The sequence below is a fragment of the Copadichromis virginalis genome, linkage group LG1 (genome assembly GCF_057382275.1).
Source record: "Copadichromis virginalis isolate Kocher_CV1m ecotype Utaka linkage group LG1, C_Virginalis_male_GT1.1, whole genome shotgun sequence".
Lineage (NCBI taxonomy): Eukaryota > Metazoa > Chordata > Actinopteri > Cichliformes > Cichlidae > Copadichromis > Copadichromis virginalis.
In genome coordinates, this window is record NC_140618.1 from 37,116,935 (window position 1) to 37,137,495 (window position 20,561).

Here is a 20,561-nt window from a genome sequence, read left to right on the forward strand (position 1 = left end):
TTTATACTGTAAGGTCAACCCTACAATAATACATACAGAGAAAAACCCCAGCTCTCTGGGCTAACACCATCACTGCTTCCTTGACTACAGTAGCTTCCTGGGCTTACACCATCACTGCTTCCTTGACTACAGTAGCTCCCTGGGCTAACACCATCACTGCTTCCTTGGCTACAGCAGCTCCCTGGGCTTACAATTCAATTTACAAGTCACCCTAGCTTTACTGTACGGAAGGCGTCCCTCAGTGTTCAATTCTAGGCCCCCTGTTATTTTCACTTTATGTAAATGACCTGCCCAATGTGTGCAAAAATGATTATGTATGTTGATGATACGGTAATTTTTACACAAGCCAAAACTGCTGATGATGCTTTCATTGGCATTACATGATCTACAAAAATGGCAGAATGACTCATGCCTGTGCCTTAATGTTAAAAAGACCATATCGATGTTTTTTAGTAAACCTATAACAACCGTGGCTGCAGTAAAAGTTTGCCTGGGTGCACAAGAACTAATTAATGTTGAGGAATTTAAGTATTTGGGAGTGCTACTAGACTTTTAAATTATCCTTTAAAAACACGTTAAAAAAATAGTGAAAACTGTAAATGTTAATATACAGAACTTTAGACATATCCACACATCATTTACAGACACGGCAGCGATTACATTCCTGCACTCTATGATACTGGCTCATATTGAATACTGTATTACTATATGAGCTTTGCTGCTATTGGGCCAATCGAAGTGTGCTACAAAAGAGCATTGAAAATATTAGATAAAAAAAACCTTTTTCATATCACCATTGTTAAATTTTAGATAAATACAAGTTTCTAAATTTTACTAATTTCAAATTATTCAAATCTGCCTGTCTAGTATACAAAGTTGTACATGGTCTGACGCCTCCACCAATGAGTGATTTTTATTAAACAAAAGTCTAGCAGTGTTGCCGGGTCTCGACTGACTCGAGCCACTGTGAGAGGTGATTGTGAACTGACATTTAGACGGAGCACCTGTTCACAGATGCTCTGTCATATCAGGGAGTGAGCTTCTGGAATAGTCTTCCACTGTCGGTGAGGGAAAGTCTCCCCATGTTTAAGAGTCACTTAAAAGGGCAGCTGAGGGACACAAACATGTGACCATGTTTAATAATCATGCTTTATATTGGACGTGAAAAAGAGTTAGTGTATTACAAAAAGGGAAACAACTATTAGTGTAATGGGTCAGTGCAATATCAGGACAGTCAGGGCATGTGCAATACTGGGGTTTGTGCAATATAATTGATGTGTTTCCGTTATTGTTCTCTATATTGTCCTCTGTGTCCACTCTTCTTGTCATTGTCTGTTCTAATATAATGTGATCACTGTTTTTGTCCTTGTCACATGATCTGTAAATAGTGTCTCTGTATGTTTTTACTAACATGTGTGTAACACCAACCTGCCAGAGGGTCTACAGATGGAAATTAGCCAAAGGCTATAATCTGGCATATTTACATCTGTTTAAATGTTCATTAATATGTTGCCCCGCTTTCTAAATAAAATAGATAAAAATAAAATAAGAAGCAGTCAGTGAATCATGGGAAGCAGCCTAAGCCTATTTCAGCATGTCAAAAGGTGGATTCAGGGTCACCTGATCCACCTCTATCAAAAAGGTTTATCCGAACTCCCATTCTACCTTTAAATGACGCAGGATGGCCTGCATTATGAGAGCAAAGTGCTCTGTTGGGGTGATACGGTACTGTGAGGTCTTTAAGACTCGATAGGGACGGATTATTCAGGACCTTGTATGAGAGGATTTTAAACTTAATTCTGGGTTTAACAGGGAGCCAGTAGCAGGTTAGGTCTGCACTGTAAATATGTTGACAGAAATATAAAAACAAAGTTAGAGGATATAATGAGCTGAAAACAATGCAACCCTTCAAAATGAACAACAGATCAGCAGTGACTGTGAAAACTGCTTCATGTAGCTGCACAGTCAGGAGATAAACTGTGATTTAGCCATTTCATGTTTCCTGACTGCAGTACATGACAAACAGTTTCACCTTGGGGTTACATCAATCCTGTTTTTCAAAGTGTGACAGCCACTTTACAAAAGATAAAATTCATCATGTAAGAACTGTTATTAAAAGCCGTCTGAATCCCCCGAGCTCAACATTAAATGGCTTTTGGTATCCATAAATCAACATGTTAAAACTCCCACATCTAAAACTTCAAAACAAATCCTCTGTACTTTGAACGTCTGGCATTTACGTGTGTGGAGAAAAAGCGACAAAGTGTCTCATAATAAAAAAAAAAAAAATGGTTAGATGCAAACACACCCTCATACAACGTTACACACAAAGCTGAGAGTGACCTTTGCTATAACTGTCCAGCATTACTATGGCAGGGTCACCTGAGGTCACTGTCATTAGCATCAGCGCCAGCCAAATTAGCCTTGATAACAGCTGTCAATGGGTCGGACTAGCTTTCTAATTAACTAAGTTGACCTATGACCTTTACAATGTCCCCATCTCTCCTCCACCATTCACACCAAACAGAGAAAAAAGTGTCTTCTTTGCACAAAGCAAACTGCATAAAGAAAGAGAGACGGAGTAAAGAGTCTACGTCTCTCTAGCCAGCGTGCAGGTAAACTGCCACAGTGTAACGTTGTTCGACTGTTCGCCTGTCTGACCTGGCATAACTGTTTCCATTCTGTAAGCTGGATGGACAAAGGGTCTTTTCTCCAGGGTCGATACACACTCATATAGAGGGGAGTCTGATGTGTCATTTGTATAAAATATACCTGCAAAGAATGACACTTGTGCTCCAAATAAAGCAGGAAAGCATTAATGTAATTAAGATAATTACTGTAGTTTGTGGTCAGATCAAAAGGAAGACATTATTCCTGATTCAGTGTTTTAATCTGTGTAAAGTTGTGTAAAAGTTGAAGCTCTCTAGTTAAAAATGTGAGTTTTGTGCCCGAGAAACAAATCCTAATCTGCAAATTTAACATGCAGCTTTGGGAGTCAGGGGTGAAGATTTGAACTATTCTGTTGTTCAAGTCTCAGGTAAATATTTCAAGCATCTGATCTGTGTGATTATAGAGTTGATGTTGTTATGTTAGTATATTTGTCCACAGTTTTCCTCCTTTTCTTTTTTTTGTTTTTTTTTTGCCTGTCCCGTTTGGCTCTTTTGCCATCAGAATTGTTGTCTAAAGGCAAAGAAAGATGCCCAACGGATTTACTTTACCAAATTGACCATCCCAGCCTTGCCATAATGGTCCATTTGATTCACCTTTTATTGTTTATTTTATTTTCACTTACTGAATACGGGACAGACTTGACTGGGGGAAAGAAGGGGAGAAAGAAAGAGGGAAAGAGAAACAGCTGAGAAGAGGGACGGGGGAGAAGGGCAAAAAACAAACCAACAGAACGGGCAGAGAAAAAAAAATGCATATATGGATCACCTGGGTCACCTGCTGAGAAAGAAAAAAGAAAGCAAGCAGAAGAGAACAAGAGTAATAGAATAAACAACATCACAATGATATATGGGAATATGACAGTAAATACTAAATGTTAAACATTATTGTGCAGCACATAAGATCAACAGCACACAGTGTGCTTTGAGGTAGGAGCCAAAAAGGGTGTAGTTTGTGTGTGTGATCACCCGTGTGTACACCTGTGAGCATGGACGCGCTTGTTTTTTGTTTTTTAAAAGGTTCCTTCATGTAATAATCTGCTAGAGGGTGTGGGGGGGCCACAGCCCCGTCCTCCAGGGCATGAAGCAGGTATGGAGGAGATCAAAACTCCAGACATCCAGAGGCCCCCAGAACACAAGAGACCAAGGAAGACCAACAGAGGGGCAGCCGCGCCACTGTCCCAGAAAGAGCTGAGGAGAGTCCCAGATGAGGGCTCACTCAGCAGCCGCGGAGCAGAAGCCAGGGGGAGTTGCAGTGACGCGCCCGTGAGCTCCGCCGGCAGCCAGCTGTGCCTGAGTGACCGAGCCCCAGGCCGAGAGGCCGGGGGCACCCCACCTCCGAAGTGGCCCGAGCGAGCCCCAGGCTCCAGGCCCCGATAAGCGGCCGCCAAGGAGTGAGCCGGTGTGTACCTGGACGCCCATCCCCGGACACAAAGAACCACCAACGCACCGATGTCTGAGGGAGTCCGCCACTGGCAGGGGAAGTGGTGGTAGGGGGAGATAGGCCTCCAAACCTTGGAGGGCCTGAGATGTCCCCAGAGAGGTGGCGCCTGACACCCAACCTGGCATATAGACACAGAAATACAGGCACACACAGATACAAACATCCATTCCCACCCTCATGCTCTCATATGCACTTACTCCACACTCAACCAACGTGGAGACAGACATAAAGAGACGCTGTACACACGATCACACTCCCCAAGCGTACTCTACGAACCGGGTCTAGGTACCCTTGCCCCTGGAGGGGGGAACTGCACCCAGACCCAGGTGGTGTTACCCTTTTCCCTGCGGTGGGGGGAGGCAGACCGCCCCGACTCCGCAGCAGCAGGAAGGCCCCACACTCCAGACCGCAGTCGGACGGCCAACTCCCCCTCCTCACAGTTTTCCTCCTTTTATTTCATTTGCACTTTGTAATTTTTTTTATCAGTCATGAATTCATTTAACAGTTTCGGTGTTAAGAGACGAATGATTGTTTTTTGTGGTGATGAATGCAATTTTTTTTTTTATTAATCACTAAATATCGGTAGCAGTTGTAAGCATATGATTTCACGTAGCATAGATGTTTTTGATAATTATGAGAGCTGCAGTATCTAGAAACACTTAAAGACACGTAAACAACCTGCAGATACTGGCGTCCACACAGCTGGGGGCGCTGCAGTAAGGCTTACACAGTAACTGAAATGGCTGTTTCTTTGCAGCCATAAACCAAAGTTCCCAGTGAGAACAAAGAAACGCAGAAGCATCACAGCCCTATAAAAGTGAAGCAATAACATCTGTACATGCTGTTCTCTGAATCCAAGGGGAAATACACCAAGCCTGTGGCGGGGTTACACCATGTCCAAGTCTGGTGTATTTCATGTTCTGTTTTTGCCGTGGCCACCCGAGACGCTGCCAGCACAGCTGCAACAATGACCGAGAGCAAAAGATGTTTCAGCAGTGTAAACAACTCTGAAACAAGGATTGAAAATAATGTGTTACTAGTCTTTTTGAAATGACACAACTGTAACACGAAAATGAAGAATGAAGAATGGATCCATTGGTCTGTTTGAGGTGTCACAGCAGCTGGGAGGGGGGGGCAGTGTCTGAGTGTGGTTATTCCAGTCAGCCCTCGGGGAAGGTTGGATGGTTGTCTGCTTGACCTCAAGACAAATAGCGATGAAAGATGCGGTAAGATGGGAAAAGGTGGCATAGCAGCGACAAACACAACAGAATAGGAGACAATGAGGATGCTGGCTTGGAGCAGCGCTCCTCTGCTCAAGACAAAATCCCATCAGAGGACAAACACCCTGCAAGAAAAAGCCAATCGGCTCAATCGCTGTGACTAGTCTATGGTCTGTGATTGGTTTATTATCTAAATGAGCTGGATTTTCCTCTTTGGGACCTGAAAGTTGGGATTTTTCTTCCTCACAAATGGCCTTAATCACAATATTTAACTCTGAACTGTAAGAAAAAGAAGGCGTGAAGACAGGATAACGTGGGGGCGGCTTTGGGATATGGCTTTAGGCGCTGGCAGGTTTCACATGCAAATAAAACACGATGCCATTTGTTAAAACACTCTCTTCCATTCTTGCAAAACTCAACACATACGTCATCCAACTTTCAGTGAATTCCTTAAAATCTGTGGGAATACAGGGCTCTAGACTGACTTTTTGCCACAGTTGCACTGGTGCACCTAAATTTTTTTTCTTAGGCGCACCAGCACAAAAGTTAGGCGCACCCAAATTTTTCAACCGCATCGCTTAACACTGTAGTTTTACCTGTGCACTTTTTGGGGGGGGAAATTTCTGTCTATACAGACAATATTGATTTGTAAATGATTAACTAACAATCTTGTGCTTGTACAAAGTGCTTTGTCTACAATATTGCCAAAGAGTGCCAATGTTAAACGTAATCATCACATCGGTCTCCTCTGACGACCTGTTTGCTGCTGCCTGCCGCTGAAAGGCAGTGGGGACACTTGGGCAGTGCATTTATGACGACATATAATGTGTTCTCTGGACACACTGTGCTTTTTCAGTGCTCAGAGGTTAATGGGTTCATGTCAGAGCTGGCTATGAATGTCAGACGGATCAGGCCTTAACAAAAAAGTTATCAATCGTTCTTTTCATCTTTTCTCATTACCCACAGCTACATCCACCTCTCAGGCCTAGGCTGCTCACCAGGGCTGGGTATCATCACTGATTTCTATAATCCATTCGATTCGATTCACAAAGTCCCAATTCGATTCAATTTTGCCTCAGAGAGTCAGAAATATTATAATTCTGATCATTGATCAGCACTGACACTTGTGAGACTTTATCAGAGATGTGAACATCATAGCAGAGGCCTTTGTGTCAAAGTAACGGAGGATAAAACTCAGAAAAACATGAAGCAGATTTTCCTGGCCTGGCTTTTTATAGCAGATAAACTTAAAAATATTCTGCATTTTGCATAATTTTAAAAAGTTTAAATGTCTTCAGTATTGAACAGCAGAAATCAGTCTTTCTTGTCCGACGTGGTTAAGTAAACAAAACAAAAAAAAAAAAACAGCGGTCGACAGCGCCGTAAACAACGGTAGACTGATGGGTAATAAGCGAATGAATAATGCAGAAAACAGATTTGAGATGGGAAACTGTTCTTGAAGTACACACAGAGAGAGAAAGAGAGAGAGAGCTGTGCATGAAGTGTGATTTTTATCGTGGTGGAAGCAAAACAGCAAAAGTAAGAGGGAATTAATGGTGATGTTTATCAAATGTGAAGCGTGGTTTGCTGCTGGTTCAGTGAATTTTGGTCGTGTACCTGCTCTCATTTACTGTTTGGTGGTTGTTGAAATAGTTTTATGAGCTTTAACCTGAGATTCTGGTGTTTCTGGTAAAATAAGTTTATATTTAAATGTGGGTGATTCAATAACAAGTAACAGAGAAAATAAATCACCAGTAGTGCCATTTTGTTTAACTTTTAGCCTCTCCTAGGTCACTCTTTCATTTTTTACAGCACACTTATTAACCATTGATTTACTGATCAATGTCTCCATTCTTGATTCATGTGTCTCATTACCATCAAGCTGTCTCCTCTGGGGCTTAAACATTAGGTCAATGTAGAATTGGTACAAAAACTCCTTCAGTTTCTACTAGAGCATGAGCGAGTTGTTATTTTTTTAACAGCCATCTTGAAACTGAAGTCGGGGTTGTAGCTGCTTTTAATGACAGGTGTCTCAAACTAGGCAGCTACAGCTGATCGGTGTTGGTGCTTTCTGGAAGATATTATTACAAATAATCCATCCTGCTGCAAGGTAGAGTTGTTGGTTAGCGTACTAACCAAGCTTGCTACCTTGAGCTGAGCTAATATGTTAGCCCTCCAGCCTCTGGCCACTCCAAAACACAATCTGTCCAAAGCTATGAAGAGTTTAAAACTAATGTGTGACCTTTTCATCAAGGCCGCTATGTTTATCTTTTATATACAGTCTATAATTAGCACCAGAACATTTGTTGGCTTGAGAGCGAGCGATTTTTGTTAGCTGTTAGCAGCTATACAAAAAAAGTGAATTCTTAGCTAAACTATGGAGGTGTCCAAATTCGTAGACTCCGCCAAATATGGTCGACAAATGCGTCCTCATTTTCCCCAGAATATCCCAGAATTCATTGTACGGCCCAGCCAATTCCAGTTTCCAATAATGGCGGACGCTACTTAGTTGTTACTCTTATTACTCTTTCACTTTTAAGATATTTTCAGGCGAGAATGTAGCTGTGTAAAGTTCAAATATCTGCTCGGTTTATCACAATGTCACATATTTGCAAAAGTGCTCCGACATTTTAGGAGACGTCTGTTACCCACCAGCTCGATAGCTCGCCGGGAGCTCGAGGGTCACTAGAGCCGCTGAGAATGGCAAACTCCCGACACATGGTTTTCAGACCCCCACAGTCTTTCGCTACTCAGGTTAAACGTGATATATAAGTCACTTAATAACTTAAAAATGTTATTGTTTGTTTTTATTTCAATGTTTTATTTGTTCCTGAGTAAATCGGTTTGGCTGAGATTAAAGTTCTAGTTTTCACACAGCTAAATAAACATCAAACAGAAAACTGATTAAACAGAAGTGTGAGATGGTCGAGAGTTTACTCCTGTGTCCTGTTATATTTTAGATAGAAAGGAGCAGACAGCTAAACTCCACCGAGACAGCTGGTGACGCAAATCTGAAGGCTGGACCGTCCAATTTCACAGCCGCTCACTTCTGGCCTACCCGGCCCACGTGGACCGCTAAGGCCGGGTCCTCAGGAGGATACAGCCTATGAATTTGAACACCCCTTAAGCAGTGGCGGAGCGGTGGGGTGGGGTGGCTTGCTGGGCTTAAGCCCGGGTGGTTTTTTCAGAAGCCCGGGGTCTTTTGGAGTGTAATTTTTTTATAGTTAGATGCCTGGCTGACAACTGTATAAAACAAAAACTACACACAGTATTCGAAGCACATAGTGCACACTTTGGGAATTTATGACTGTGCGTAAATCCCCCCTAATATTGGTATGATCCGAGCTCAGGCACTGAGCGAGGGGGCGGGGGGAGCTGCTGCCTGCGAGTGCGCTGTTGGAGAAGCGCAGGGAGGCAGACAGAGGAGAACTGACGTTTGACCAGGTACCAAAGCAAATCATTCGTACTGTACAAATAATGTAAATATGACGGTGAATCACAAAAGATTGATATCAAACTGATCACTTGACCCATATTACGTTACTTTCTCTTCACGTGAATCAACAAACGGCGAAATGAAAAGCGGAACAACAACAATGCTGTTTCTTTAGAGAGTCTTAGCTTACATGTGTGTTTATTTCATATTTTCAGTTGTTTCCCTCCACGGCTAAATAAATCGGTTTCAGTAATGCACTGATATACAAGAATGGACATAAGGAGCTTCTTTCAAAGAAAAAACTCAGGTAGATGTTATTTTATATATTATGCTTTGTATGTTGTTCAGTATATTTCTATGCAAAACAAGAGGAATTTCAACACACAGCAGTACATTCACAGTTGAAACCAGATATTTACATACACTTTATGGAAAACACAAGAACATGTTTTTACTGTACAATATCAATTTAGAGTAAACTTGTTTTGTTTTGGATAAATAAATATTGAAATATCTTTTGAATTAGTTAAATGTCAGAATAAAGAGAGACAGAGCTTCTATTTTTTATCACTTTCGTCAAATTTAGGAGTACATGTACACTAAGTTTATTGTTCATTAATAAGAAAACTGCAGACGATTCCATTCTGAGCTGAAGAAGCTTCTGATTGGTTAGTAGAGTCCATGTGAGTAAACTGGTGGCACAGCTGTGGATGCATATAAGGCAAAACACAGAGCCTGTTTCTGTGACATGGGAAAATCAAGAGATGTCAACCAAAACACCAGGAACAGAACTGTGGAGCTCCATAAGTGTGGCTCAGTTTGAATACAATTTGGTGCCGTTTACAATTAAGAAATACAGACAGTTTCTCTCTTTACTCTTAAATTTAACAAATATGTTTTTATATTTATCAATCTAAAAAAAATAAACATTTAGTCTGATTTGATGTTACAATTAAAAAAGTGTTTTTATCCGAAGAGTATTTAAACATCTGGTTTCAACTGTATATTTGATGGTGTTGGTGTTTGAGAGAGAGAGAGAGAGAGAGAGAGAGAGAGAGAGAGAGAGGAACAGAGAGGGAGGGAGAGAGAGAGAGGAACAGAGAGGGAGAGAGAGAGAGAGAGAGAGAGAGAGAGAGAGAGAGAGAGAGAGAGAGAGAGAGAGAGAGAGAACAAGAGCAGGTGAGACACACATGTTAGTCAAATGGTTGTTTACCAAAAGTATCACCGTTAGGTTTGTTATTTTTCAGATTCTATATTTATTGAGTTTTGCAGGCTTGTTTGCACAACACGGCTAAATAATTATATAAACGTTTCTGAATCTAAATAGTGGACTTTGGTAGAATTAAAAAATAAGTGTAGTGCAGGTCTATGATGATTTTTAGTGCTACTATCATCTAGTTCTGATTACGATTCTGTTTTGGTTAAATCCTAAGTAGTCCTGATTTTGAACTGTTGTAGTCCTGTTTTAATTCCGGATCAGTTCTGGGTCTGGTTGAATTGGGGTTTAGTCTGTGTGTCTTGATACAGCCCCGACTTTGTTCTGCCTCGCTGCTTAATTATAAAAATAGTTTAAGGTGTCCTGCATATGTGAAATATATATATTTTTTCTTATATGAAGTCATTCTTTCTTTTGAACAAAACTCAAAACAGAGCCTATTAATCCCCCCCCCCATCCCACATGCATACTACCCTTTAGGGCTAAGCCCCAGGTGTATCAAATGTCTGCCTCCGCCTCTGCCCTTAAGACTGATGATTTGACTGAAAAGCTAATGTTTCAGTGTATCTGCTGTTTGCCACTACATCATAAAAGTATGAAAATGAAAACGATGGTTAATCCCAGCCTCAGTTTGGTTAAGCTTAAGAACCAAACTCATGACAACTCAGTACAGCTTAGGAAGCTTCCACAGAGTCACGTCATTTAAAAAGGAGCCTTGGCTGACGAGCTTGTGCTGATGTGGGTGGGTTGGGCTTACACTCTGCGGGGAGGACAGGGACACGGGAAGGACCAGCAGCAGGACAAAGGTCAGGGCCTGGCAAAGAGTCAGCTTCCTAGAGACAAAGAGAGAAACAAACCCCGTCAGTCGCTTGGTGACGTCGCCCTTTGCTGTTTCACACATCAGATACACATGAATGAAGAGCTGCAGAAGTAAAGATGTACATGTTGTTGCAAACATGTTTGAGCAGGAGACAGAGAAGACAAAAGAGGATAGAGGAAGAAAAGGCACTGCTGACACTTCAAACAGACGAGGTCTTTAGGTCAGTGATAATATACACAAATAAGCTGCCATACTACCCTGAACCCCTGAGGGCAGCAGCCAAGGTCAGGAATGTCCCCCGATTCAGTAAGTATCATTCGTTCCCCCCACCCTACTCCCCCAACTCACCCCCACAGTATCATATTAACTCCCACAGATTCTGAGAGGTGGTGACTGCCCGCCTTGCTGTCCCACCACTCCCCTCGCCTTACCTCCCACTCAGCTGCTGACCTTTAGCATCAAATAATCCACATGAAACCTTTTCTTTTCTCTGCTGGCATCAACTCACTGTACATTCAATTTTAGCCTTAACAGATAATTTTGTTGATGATGGATTTCTTGAATATATCAGGTACTAATAAGGCTGAACTAAATATGTTCAGATGACCTGTTTGCTTGAATAGATCAAGTCTTTCTGAAGGTGGCAAGTCGTAATTCAAGAATTGGAGCTGACCAAGTTAGAATTCAGACAAAGATGGTGACAGAACTGACATTGATGCTTGTTTTTTGTAGTTTCTTTTTTTGCAGTCTTTGATCATTTTATTTGGCACAGATACAAACATTTTGTTTTTTAAACCCTTTTATCTCACACTGTCTGACTTTGTCTGACTCAGTCGTCAGTACAGCAACCTGCTCAAGCATGAAGGTACACTGTTTGACAAAACTGTACTGACTCAAAGTCGACTTATGTACTTTTCTGGATTATTCAACCATATCCCCCAGCCTGTCTTCATCCACTTTAAGCACTTTTAGGACTTCTAAGAATTACATCTTGAACTTAATTCGACATAAACAAGAGCAACAGTGACATCCTTTTAGGGTGAAAATAAGTAAATTGGAATTTATTTCAGATTGTTTCTAAATTGTAATGTAATATTAACGTGAAATGTAATATTTGATTTCCACTAGAGATTATTTTAATCTTCTGAATGATTTTGTAATGAACAACCCACAGATGTGAAATGTAGTGACCAGATGTGCAAAGCTTGATCAGACTTACATTTAGTAAATGACGCTGACCTTACAAATCTGAAAATGACAGGTTTAACCACTGAATAAATGAATATATTTTTAATTCAAAAGCAATTCTAGGTAACTGCAGTAACACCACTGTGAGGCGGTGAGATTCTACCAGATAAAGTCTCTGTTGAGCTTCACGGTGACTGTGTTTTCTGCCTCATCTCTTTCCTTACCTCCAGGTTAAACTCAACAATGACACATCCATCCTCTGATTCACCAAAGGATGACTGCTTTCTTCTGAGAAGTCTCAGTGATTCTGGGAAAAGCTCTTTGATTGCTTCCTTGCGCTGCTTTGTAGACAGTCACAGTGTGTCATACTTTTGAGTGTTTTGTGATGGAACATTTTTATTTTCATTAAGACAAGTCGACAAAATAAAAATGCCAGACAGATTTCATTTGTGAACGGCAACTCAATATCCTCCATTTCTTTACTTGTGCCCTCTCCCCCCACATCTCAGCTCATCTAGCTCTCTCCCCTGATCATAAACACTGAGCTGCTCTAAAGCTTTTGGAGTTGGCTGTTGGCTCAGTCCCAGGTCAGTAGGTTGCCCTGTCCAATTAAACGATACACATCTCGCTACATCTCCCTCACACTTGGCTGGGCAGCCCTTCCCTTCGGAGACTCGGCTGCTGTCCTGGCCTTACATGGGAGAATTCTTATCAGAGGAAAAGAGAAGGTCGCAGTGACCGAAAGAGGAGAACATTAATCACAATTAAAGGAAGAGGCCGTCACAATTTTATATACATTTCCACTGTGTGCACAGCTTAAGAGCCACTAGATTTGCAAGTTTGGTGTTTTTAACATCAAATCATACACTTGTACTATCCATTCGTCCATCTATTCGCTTCCGCTTATCCTTTTCAGGGTCGCGGGGGGCGCTGGAGCCTATCCCAGCTGTCATAGGGCGAGAGGCAGGGTACACCCTAGACAGGTCGCCAGTCTGTCGCAGGGCCAACACACAAGGACAGACAACCATTCACACTCACTCGCACATTCACACCTAGTGGCAATTTGGATTATCCAATTAACCTATCCCCACAAGCTGCATGTCTTTGGACGGTGGGAGGAAGCCGGAGTACCTGGAGAGAACCCACGCAAACACGGGGAGAACATGCAAACTCCACACAGAAAGACCCCGGCCTGATGGTGGAATTGAACTCAGGACCTTCTTGCTGTGCGGCAACAGTGCTAACCACCGTGCCACCGTGCTGCCTTGTACACTGGTACTGAACAATATTAAATCCATACTAGAAAAATTTGCATTTCCTGCGAAAATGCAGTGTGGATGCTTTAAGCTGAAGCAGTTCAGATAGAGGGGGAGGAGGTGGAGGTGGTCAACAAGTACAAGTACCTCAGGCTGTGGGTGGACAATAAACTGGACTGGTCATGCAACACAGAGCACCTGTATAAAAAAGCCCAAAGCCGACTGTACTTCCTCAGGAGGCTGAGGTCTTTTAACATCTGCAGGAAGCTCCTGAGGATGTTTTACCAGTCAGTGGTTGCTGGAGTACTTTTCTATGCTGTGGTGTGCTGGGGGAGCAGCACAGCAAAGAGGGACTCATCCAGGCTGGAGAAACTGATCAGGAGGGCTAGCTCTGTGGTCGGCATGAAGCTGGACACTCTGGTGACAGTGGCAGAGAAAAGGACATTAAAGAAACTGATGGACATTATGGACAATGCTGGGCATCCTCTGCACACGGCCATAAACAACCAGAAGAGTCTGTTCAGTGACAGGTTGCTTCTCCCCAAGACAAGAACTAACAGACTTAAAAACTCCTTTGTCCCACACGCCATCAGACTGTTTAACTCCTCTCTGGAGGGGAGAGGGAGGGGAAACAGGAGGACAAAGGAGGGGGGAACAACTAAGCTGTAGTGCCTCTGCACCTCACTGTACAATACCTTGTGCAATACTTTTTGTAAATAGTCAACAGTGCAATAGACTCAATACTTGAAATGTGCAATTCACTTGTATTTTTATTTTTTATTCCTATTTATTCTATTTATCCCCTTTGTATACTTTATTTATATTTGTCTCTGTATTTATATGTGTGTGTGTGTGTGTGTGTGTGTGTGTGTGTGTGTGTGTGTGTGTATATATATATAACAGTTCTGTAACTGTAACTTTGGTCGTTGCTGTGCTTTTTTTGGAAGTCGAATTTCCCAGAGGAACCCACCCGAGGGATTAATAAAGTTCTATCTTATCTTATCTTATCTTATCTGTCTGCAAAAACTAGCTGAAAAAGCTGAAAAGTTGCAGAAATTGTAAAAACTTTGCAGAAGCAAAAGAAGTTTGCTAAAATGTAATAACTTAGCAGAACTGCAATATCTTAGAGGAAACATAATACTTGGCAGAAATACAATAGCATAGCAGAACTTAGCAGAAATATTGTGATTTACCAGAGACACTGTGATGAACTATGAATATTGTAATTTTAAATTAATACTATGTTTTAGCACAAATACTATAATTTGACAGAAATACTATCATTTGGCAGAAATACTATGTTTCAGCACAAATACTCTGGTTTAGCACAAATATTATAACATAGCATAAATACAATTATATAGCAGAAATGCTATATTTAGAAAGAAAAATATAATATAGTAGAAATAGTATGATTTAGCAGAAATACTGTATTTAGCACAAGTACCAAAAAGTAGCAGAAATACTATGATTTAGCAGAAATACTATGATTGAGCAGAAGTACTAAGATGTAGTAAAAGTACTTTGATTTAACAGAAATACAATTATAGAGGAGTAATACTTTAAAATGGGAGAAATATTGATACACACACACATACACAGAGCCTAAAGGGAAGAGTATTTGTGCCATGGAGTGTTAAGAATGTGAGGTCCATATTAGAAAAGCTGGTAAAATCATAACAGTTTGCAGAATTGTAATAAATGATGAATATGAATTACTGGTCTGTGACAGTGTATTAATTTGTAGGGAAAAAAACAGACTGTGACAGCACTGAGCAGCTCCTTCAGTGGGAGACTGCGGCACCCACGGTGTGGGACGGAGAGATTTCGCAGGTCTTTCCTCCCCACTGCTGTCAGACTCCATAATAAAGACTTTAACTGAACAAACACACACATCCACACATGTGCAATAACACTAAGTGCAATAATCTTTTCTGGCATCGTTGTATTTTTACTCAGTTGTATATAGCATTCGTATTCTATTTTTATCTTATTGTATATTTTTATTCTATTTTATTCTACTGTATATAGTATATTATTTTATTCTATTCTGTACAGCTGTGTACTGTATTTATTCTTATTGTATTCTAATTTTTGCCTCATAACTTTTGCACTGTCCACTTCCTGCTGTGACAAAACAAATTTCCCACGTGTGGGACTAATAAAGGTTATCTTATCTTATGTTGACCAAGGTGGAATCGAACCCACGATCTTTGGCTTGCAGACCCATGTCATTACCAACTGCGCCACTGGGAAAGAGAGGAGCCGTCTTGAAAAACAGGGTGATGAGGAGTCAGAATTAGATCGCGGTGAGAGGCGAAAAACACCGTTTTTTGGAGTTACAAAACGTTGTGTAACTCAAAAACTAGGTGGACTAGAGGCATATTTCTTGTGCTGGGTGAATCAGCGGACTTTGGTGTACTTTGACTGCGATTTTCATTGCTCTTTGTACAACCGTCGCTGAGATATGACGAGAGAGGAAACGGAAGACCTCAGACATGATTGGCTGGCTGGGAAGCCGTGCAGGCCCTGATATGTGATATGTGTCTGAGTTCGCACAGAGGATTGGCTGCCTGGCAGAAATATATAGAAATAGTATGATTAAGCATAAATACTACATTTAGCAGAAATAGTATATTAAGCACAAATCCTATAAAAAGCAGAAATACTATATTAAGCACAAATCCTATTAAAAGCAGAAATAGTATATTAAGCACAAATCTTATAAAATAGCAGAAATAGTTTGATTTAGCACAATAGTAATAAGTTAAACAGAAAAATTGGAAAAGCAAAATGGACAGCTGAAAAAATGCTGAACATGCTGAGAGTCCCTCAAATATACTTGTTAAATGAAAAAAATCAGCAAAAAAAATATATAACAGCCACACAATCAGAAATATGTACACAGAAGGAAACACATATGCACAGAGAGACACACACACAAGATCCAATTCAGTCAACCAGTCTAAATATATTGAATTTGAATCTTAGAATGAGATCATCCCATTAAAAGCCTTTCTCTCTCTCTCTTTCACACGCGCGCGCGCACACACACACACACACACACACACACACACACACACACACACACGGAGAGAGTAAGTAAGTAAGTTTCTAGGTCAGCCTGGGAGCTGCTGAATTTGAATCCACCAATCAGAGTGGCTGTTTACGTTTTCCCGCCAAAACAGGTGCATCTGTTTACACAGGCAGCACAGAGAGGCACAGGATTATTGCAGTCTATTTCTCATAGTGACGACTCCCCTCAAACAAATGACCATAATTTCCTAACCGTAGGGGCTAGAGCGGTCATTCTTACACCGTTTTGTTCAGAAGAGATGGGGGAATCTTCCAGTGTTAACAATTTATCATTAAAATATGAATTATTAAAGATATTTGACTTGTAATGCACCATAACTGAGTAGAGTGAAGCAAAAACTGCCTTGACTTGCCCTCAAACAACGCTTTGTAACTCGAAATCTATTTGGAGCATTGATATCATTCTTTCACCGTAAGAGACAGCAGGCTTTGGTGAACAGTCATGGAAATTTTCAGGTCTCTGTGGAAATCCAACAAAAAGTTATGACGAGAGAAAAAAGTGGTTCATTTCCAGAGTTTGAAATCTGAAGAAATCTGTGCGACGGACGAATTTCCTACCCTCAAACAAGTCCAACTCATTTCAGAACGGTAATAGGTGAGAAAGAAATTCTTGAATTGTGAGCGTCAGGAGTGTCTGAAGATATACCGGGACAAGCCTCATGTCTTAAAGTCGCTTCGTTAAGGAGATATGACGATTCAAATATGCCTCTCATTACAGAAATCCAGCGATGATTTTGAACAAGCTCTCCATTGACTTTCTATGCAGAGTTTTGAGAGTTTGTGTTGGTCTGAGGAGATTTGCCAAAATTCTATAAATCCCACAACAATGATAGTGACATTTCCTGAAAGCCAGCAAAAATACCTACGTTTTGATGTATAATTTGTGGAAGTTGAGTGAAAATTGAGCAAGTAGCAAACAGTTGTTCGGACATGAAGAGAAGACTGCAAAAGCTTCAGTGGCACACTGGAAGCCAAGAGCATAGCAACCATAACAACGCATGTATTTTGTGAAAAATCACAATTGTGCAACTCAAAACTTTAAGAGGCATAAAAGTAAAACGGTAAAAGATTTGAAAAAGCTGAATCACACATGAATAGCCCAATAATTTGTGAACATTTTAAAGTTTGAATGCTTGTTCTACGTGAAAATATGAGGAAGTAGTTAAGTTTCAGAAACAAGCAAATTTTAGCAGAATTGCAGAAGTTTCCCATTCATTTCAATGGGACAAATTAAGCTTAATATTTTAAAAAGTATAATAGTGAAAAATACCAAAAGACATAGCACACATTAGCAGAAATAGCAGAATAGTTTAAAATTTGAACGGTGAAAATCGGCTGAAAATTGCGGAAGTAGTTAAGTGCCAAAAAGTGTACGGAAGTCCCAAGAGGAACTCAATAGTGTGGATGCTTAAAGCATCCACACAATTAGTCATTGTTTGTATGTGACACGCCACATCACACAGAAACATCCACATGGAAAGCAAAACAAGGCTTTCTTTTGTTTGTTTTTTAACTGCTCTGTTAAGCCAAATTGTGGATGGATTATCTCAGTTGTTCTCCTGACTCAAGTTTGGTCCGTTTACAGCATCCTGCCATGATTTACATTTGTCCCTGACCTGAAAGTTTGGACCTGGAAACGGCTAATGATTTTAGATTTAAAGACCAGATACTGCATGGAAACACACTTCCTCTAACCGTGCCAATAAAGCACAGTCACCAATACTTCTTTACCACAACAACCTGTGTGGTCAGTGAGGACACTGGAAATAAATTTTGATTCGTTTTGTCACTACTACCCCTGCATGCTTATGCCAGTGACATGTAATGAGCATGTATTGATTTTAGGTAGCTATCTAACATTAACTGATAAGCTCTTTTCAATGCTTAGTACTTTAGTTAGTACTTTTGCACCAGCACGATAAGCCCCAAAGAGCTATTAGCCAGAAACTTGGCGTGTCTCAACATGGTGTGAGTGTGTCTTTCAGGGACAAAAGAAGATGTGCCAGTAAACAATATCAATCATGGATTGGCCTCCCCAGAGCCTGGAACTCAACTTTATTGTAAAGTGGGATCACCTTGACAAAGAACAACAACAAAAAAAAGCAAAACAAAAAAATGCAGCCAACATCCAAAGATACATTTTGGGTGTTCTTCGGGTGGCTTGGAGAACTATTCCTAAAGACCACTTTTAAAGAAATTACAAGTAGATTTGCCTACAAGAGTTCAAGCTGTGTTGAATAAAGATGGTCATACCAAATATTGACTTTCAGGCTTGTTATAATTGTATAAACTCTGTTTTTGCCTAATTTTGTATTATGTAAATATTTCTCTTTTTCCTAGCTAAGTATAAAATAATGAGGGTTGGCGGGTTACTACGGGCCATTTGATCCTTATACACCCGCTGGAAGAGCTTGGTCTCAACAAGCGCTGGACTCGTAAGTTTTATGGTCTGAATTTCTAGGCGTAACAACTTGGGTGGTGTCAGAATCTCGTTTCTGCTTTTCGTAGATGATGTGGTTCTGTTGGCTTTATCAGGTGGTGGGCTCCAGGTCACAATGGAGCAGTTCACAGCCGAGTGGGAAGTGGCGGGAATGAGAATCAGCACCTCCCAGTCTGAGGCTATGGTCCTCAGCCGGAAAAGGGTGGAGTGCCCACTCTGGGTCAGGGACAAGTGAGGAGTTTAAGCATCTCGGGGTCTTGTTCACAACTGAGGGGAGCAGAAGATTGACAGAGATGTGCAGTGATGTGGACGCTGTACTGTCGTGGTGAAGAGAGAGCTGAGGGTGAAAGTACCAGTTAACCTACGCCCCTACCCTCACCTATGGTCACGAGCTGTGGGTAGTGACAGAAAGAACGAGATCGCGAATAAAAGCGGCAGAAATTAGCCAAAGGAAATTAGCGGAATGGTTGCTGGCCTCTCCCTTAGAGATGGGGTGAGAAGTTCAGCCATCGGGAGGGGCTCAGAGTAGAGCTGTTGTTCCTCCACATCGAATGGAGCCAGTTGAGGTGGTTCGGGCATCGGACAAGGATGCCTCCTGGGTGAGGTGTTCCGGGCATGTCCCACTGGGAGGAGGCTTCGGGGAAGAGCCAGGACACGCTGGAGAGATTATATCTCTCGGCTGGCCTGGGAACGCCTTGGTGTTTCCCCGGACAAGCTGGAGGAGGTGGCAGGGGAGAGGGAGGTCTCCCTCCACCCTGCCTCAGCTGCTGTCCCTGCGACCTGATCCCAGCTAAGCGGAAGAAGATGGATGGTTGGCTCAAGAATTTCGCACAGCATATATAATTGATTTCTTTCCAAAATGGCAGTCATCCATGAAAATGCGTACATGTCTTTGCACTGTAGGTTTTATTCTGGTAGAACAGGACAGATTCTCCACCAGATACATGTAATCATCATCAAAGTGGAGCTCTAAATGCGACTGCACTGTTTTTAAGATTTGAATCTCTGTACAAGGATCACGAGAGCCCAAAACGTGTTTGTAATTCATTCCCATATCTTTGAGTATTTGAGAGTGAAAACAAACAGGCCTGTGCTGCAGTTCTGTGCTGTGTCCTGGGCGGGACAGATGTTTTTATGGGTGTGTTTTTCCTATAATAAATCAATTAGCAGGCTTGTTTTAGACATGTAATCCACTTTGAGCTTGCATTAATCTTCTTCTTTTTAACTCAGTTAGTTCCAGTTTGAATGGAGCTGCATGAGAAATGAGGGATTGCACAACAAAAAGAGAATAAAAATGTAATCCTTCATATCATGCACTATATGCAAACCATTTGTTGGGGAATGAAGTATAATATACATGCAAGAAAGAAAACAGAATGTTGTTTGCTAAATGGTTTGTTATGATCCAACCCTCCCCTTTCTTCACTGCCTTTCAAATCCAGGCTCACAAGGAGGCTGAAGCTTCTCCCAGCTGTCAAGGGTGAGAGGCAAAGTATATATGCTGAATATGCTGCCCGTTATCAGAAGGCTGACACACAGACACACCCATTCACACTTACAGCCAATTTACAATAATAAACACATTTTCTCAGTGACAATATTTGTTAAGAGAACTGCTTTTTTATTATGTTCATTAAAAAGAATCATCAGTTTTCCAGAGATAAGCAACACTTACTCATTTATGAATGAGCATGGTTTCACAAAAACAACATTATGTGAATGTAGATCGATGAAGGAACCCACAAAACTGAGTCATTTCTCAAGTTTCACTTGATCTTT

The 20,561-nt window shown here is 41.2% G+C and overlaps 1 protein-coding gene across 3 annotated transcripts in view; it reads right to left on the reverse strand.

Annotated features, from left to right (window-relative positions):
• Window positions 1–20,561, reverse strand: part of adamtsl5 (ADAMTS like 5) — a 67,212-nt gene that overhangs the window by 26,099 nt on the left and 20,552 nt on the right. For all 3 annotated transcript variants that reach the window (XR_014921145.1, XM_085461228.1, XM_085461241.1), the window contains one exon: window positions 10,740–10,815. Coding sequence is in view for 2 of the 3 variants with exons in the window: in XM_085461228.1 (XP_085317354.1) it covers window positions 10,740–10,815 (76 nt within the window). In the remaining variant the exon portion in view is untranslated. The remainder of the gene's footprint in view (window positions 1–10,739; window positions 10,816–20,561) is intronic.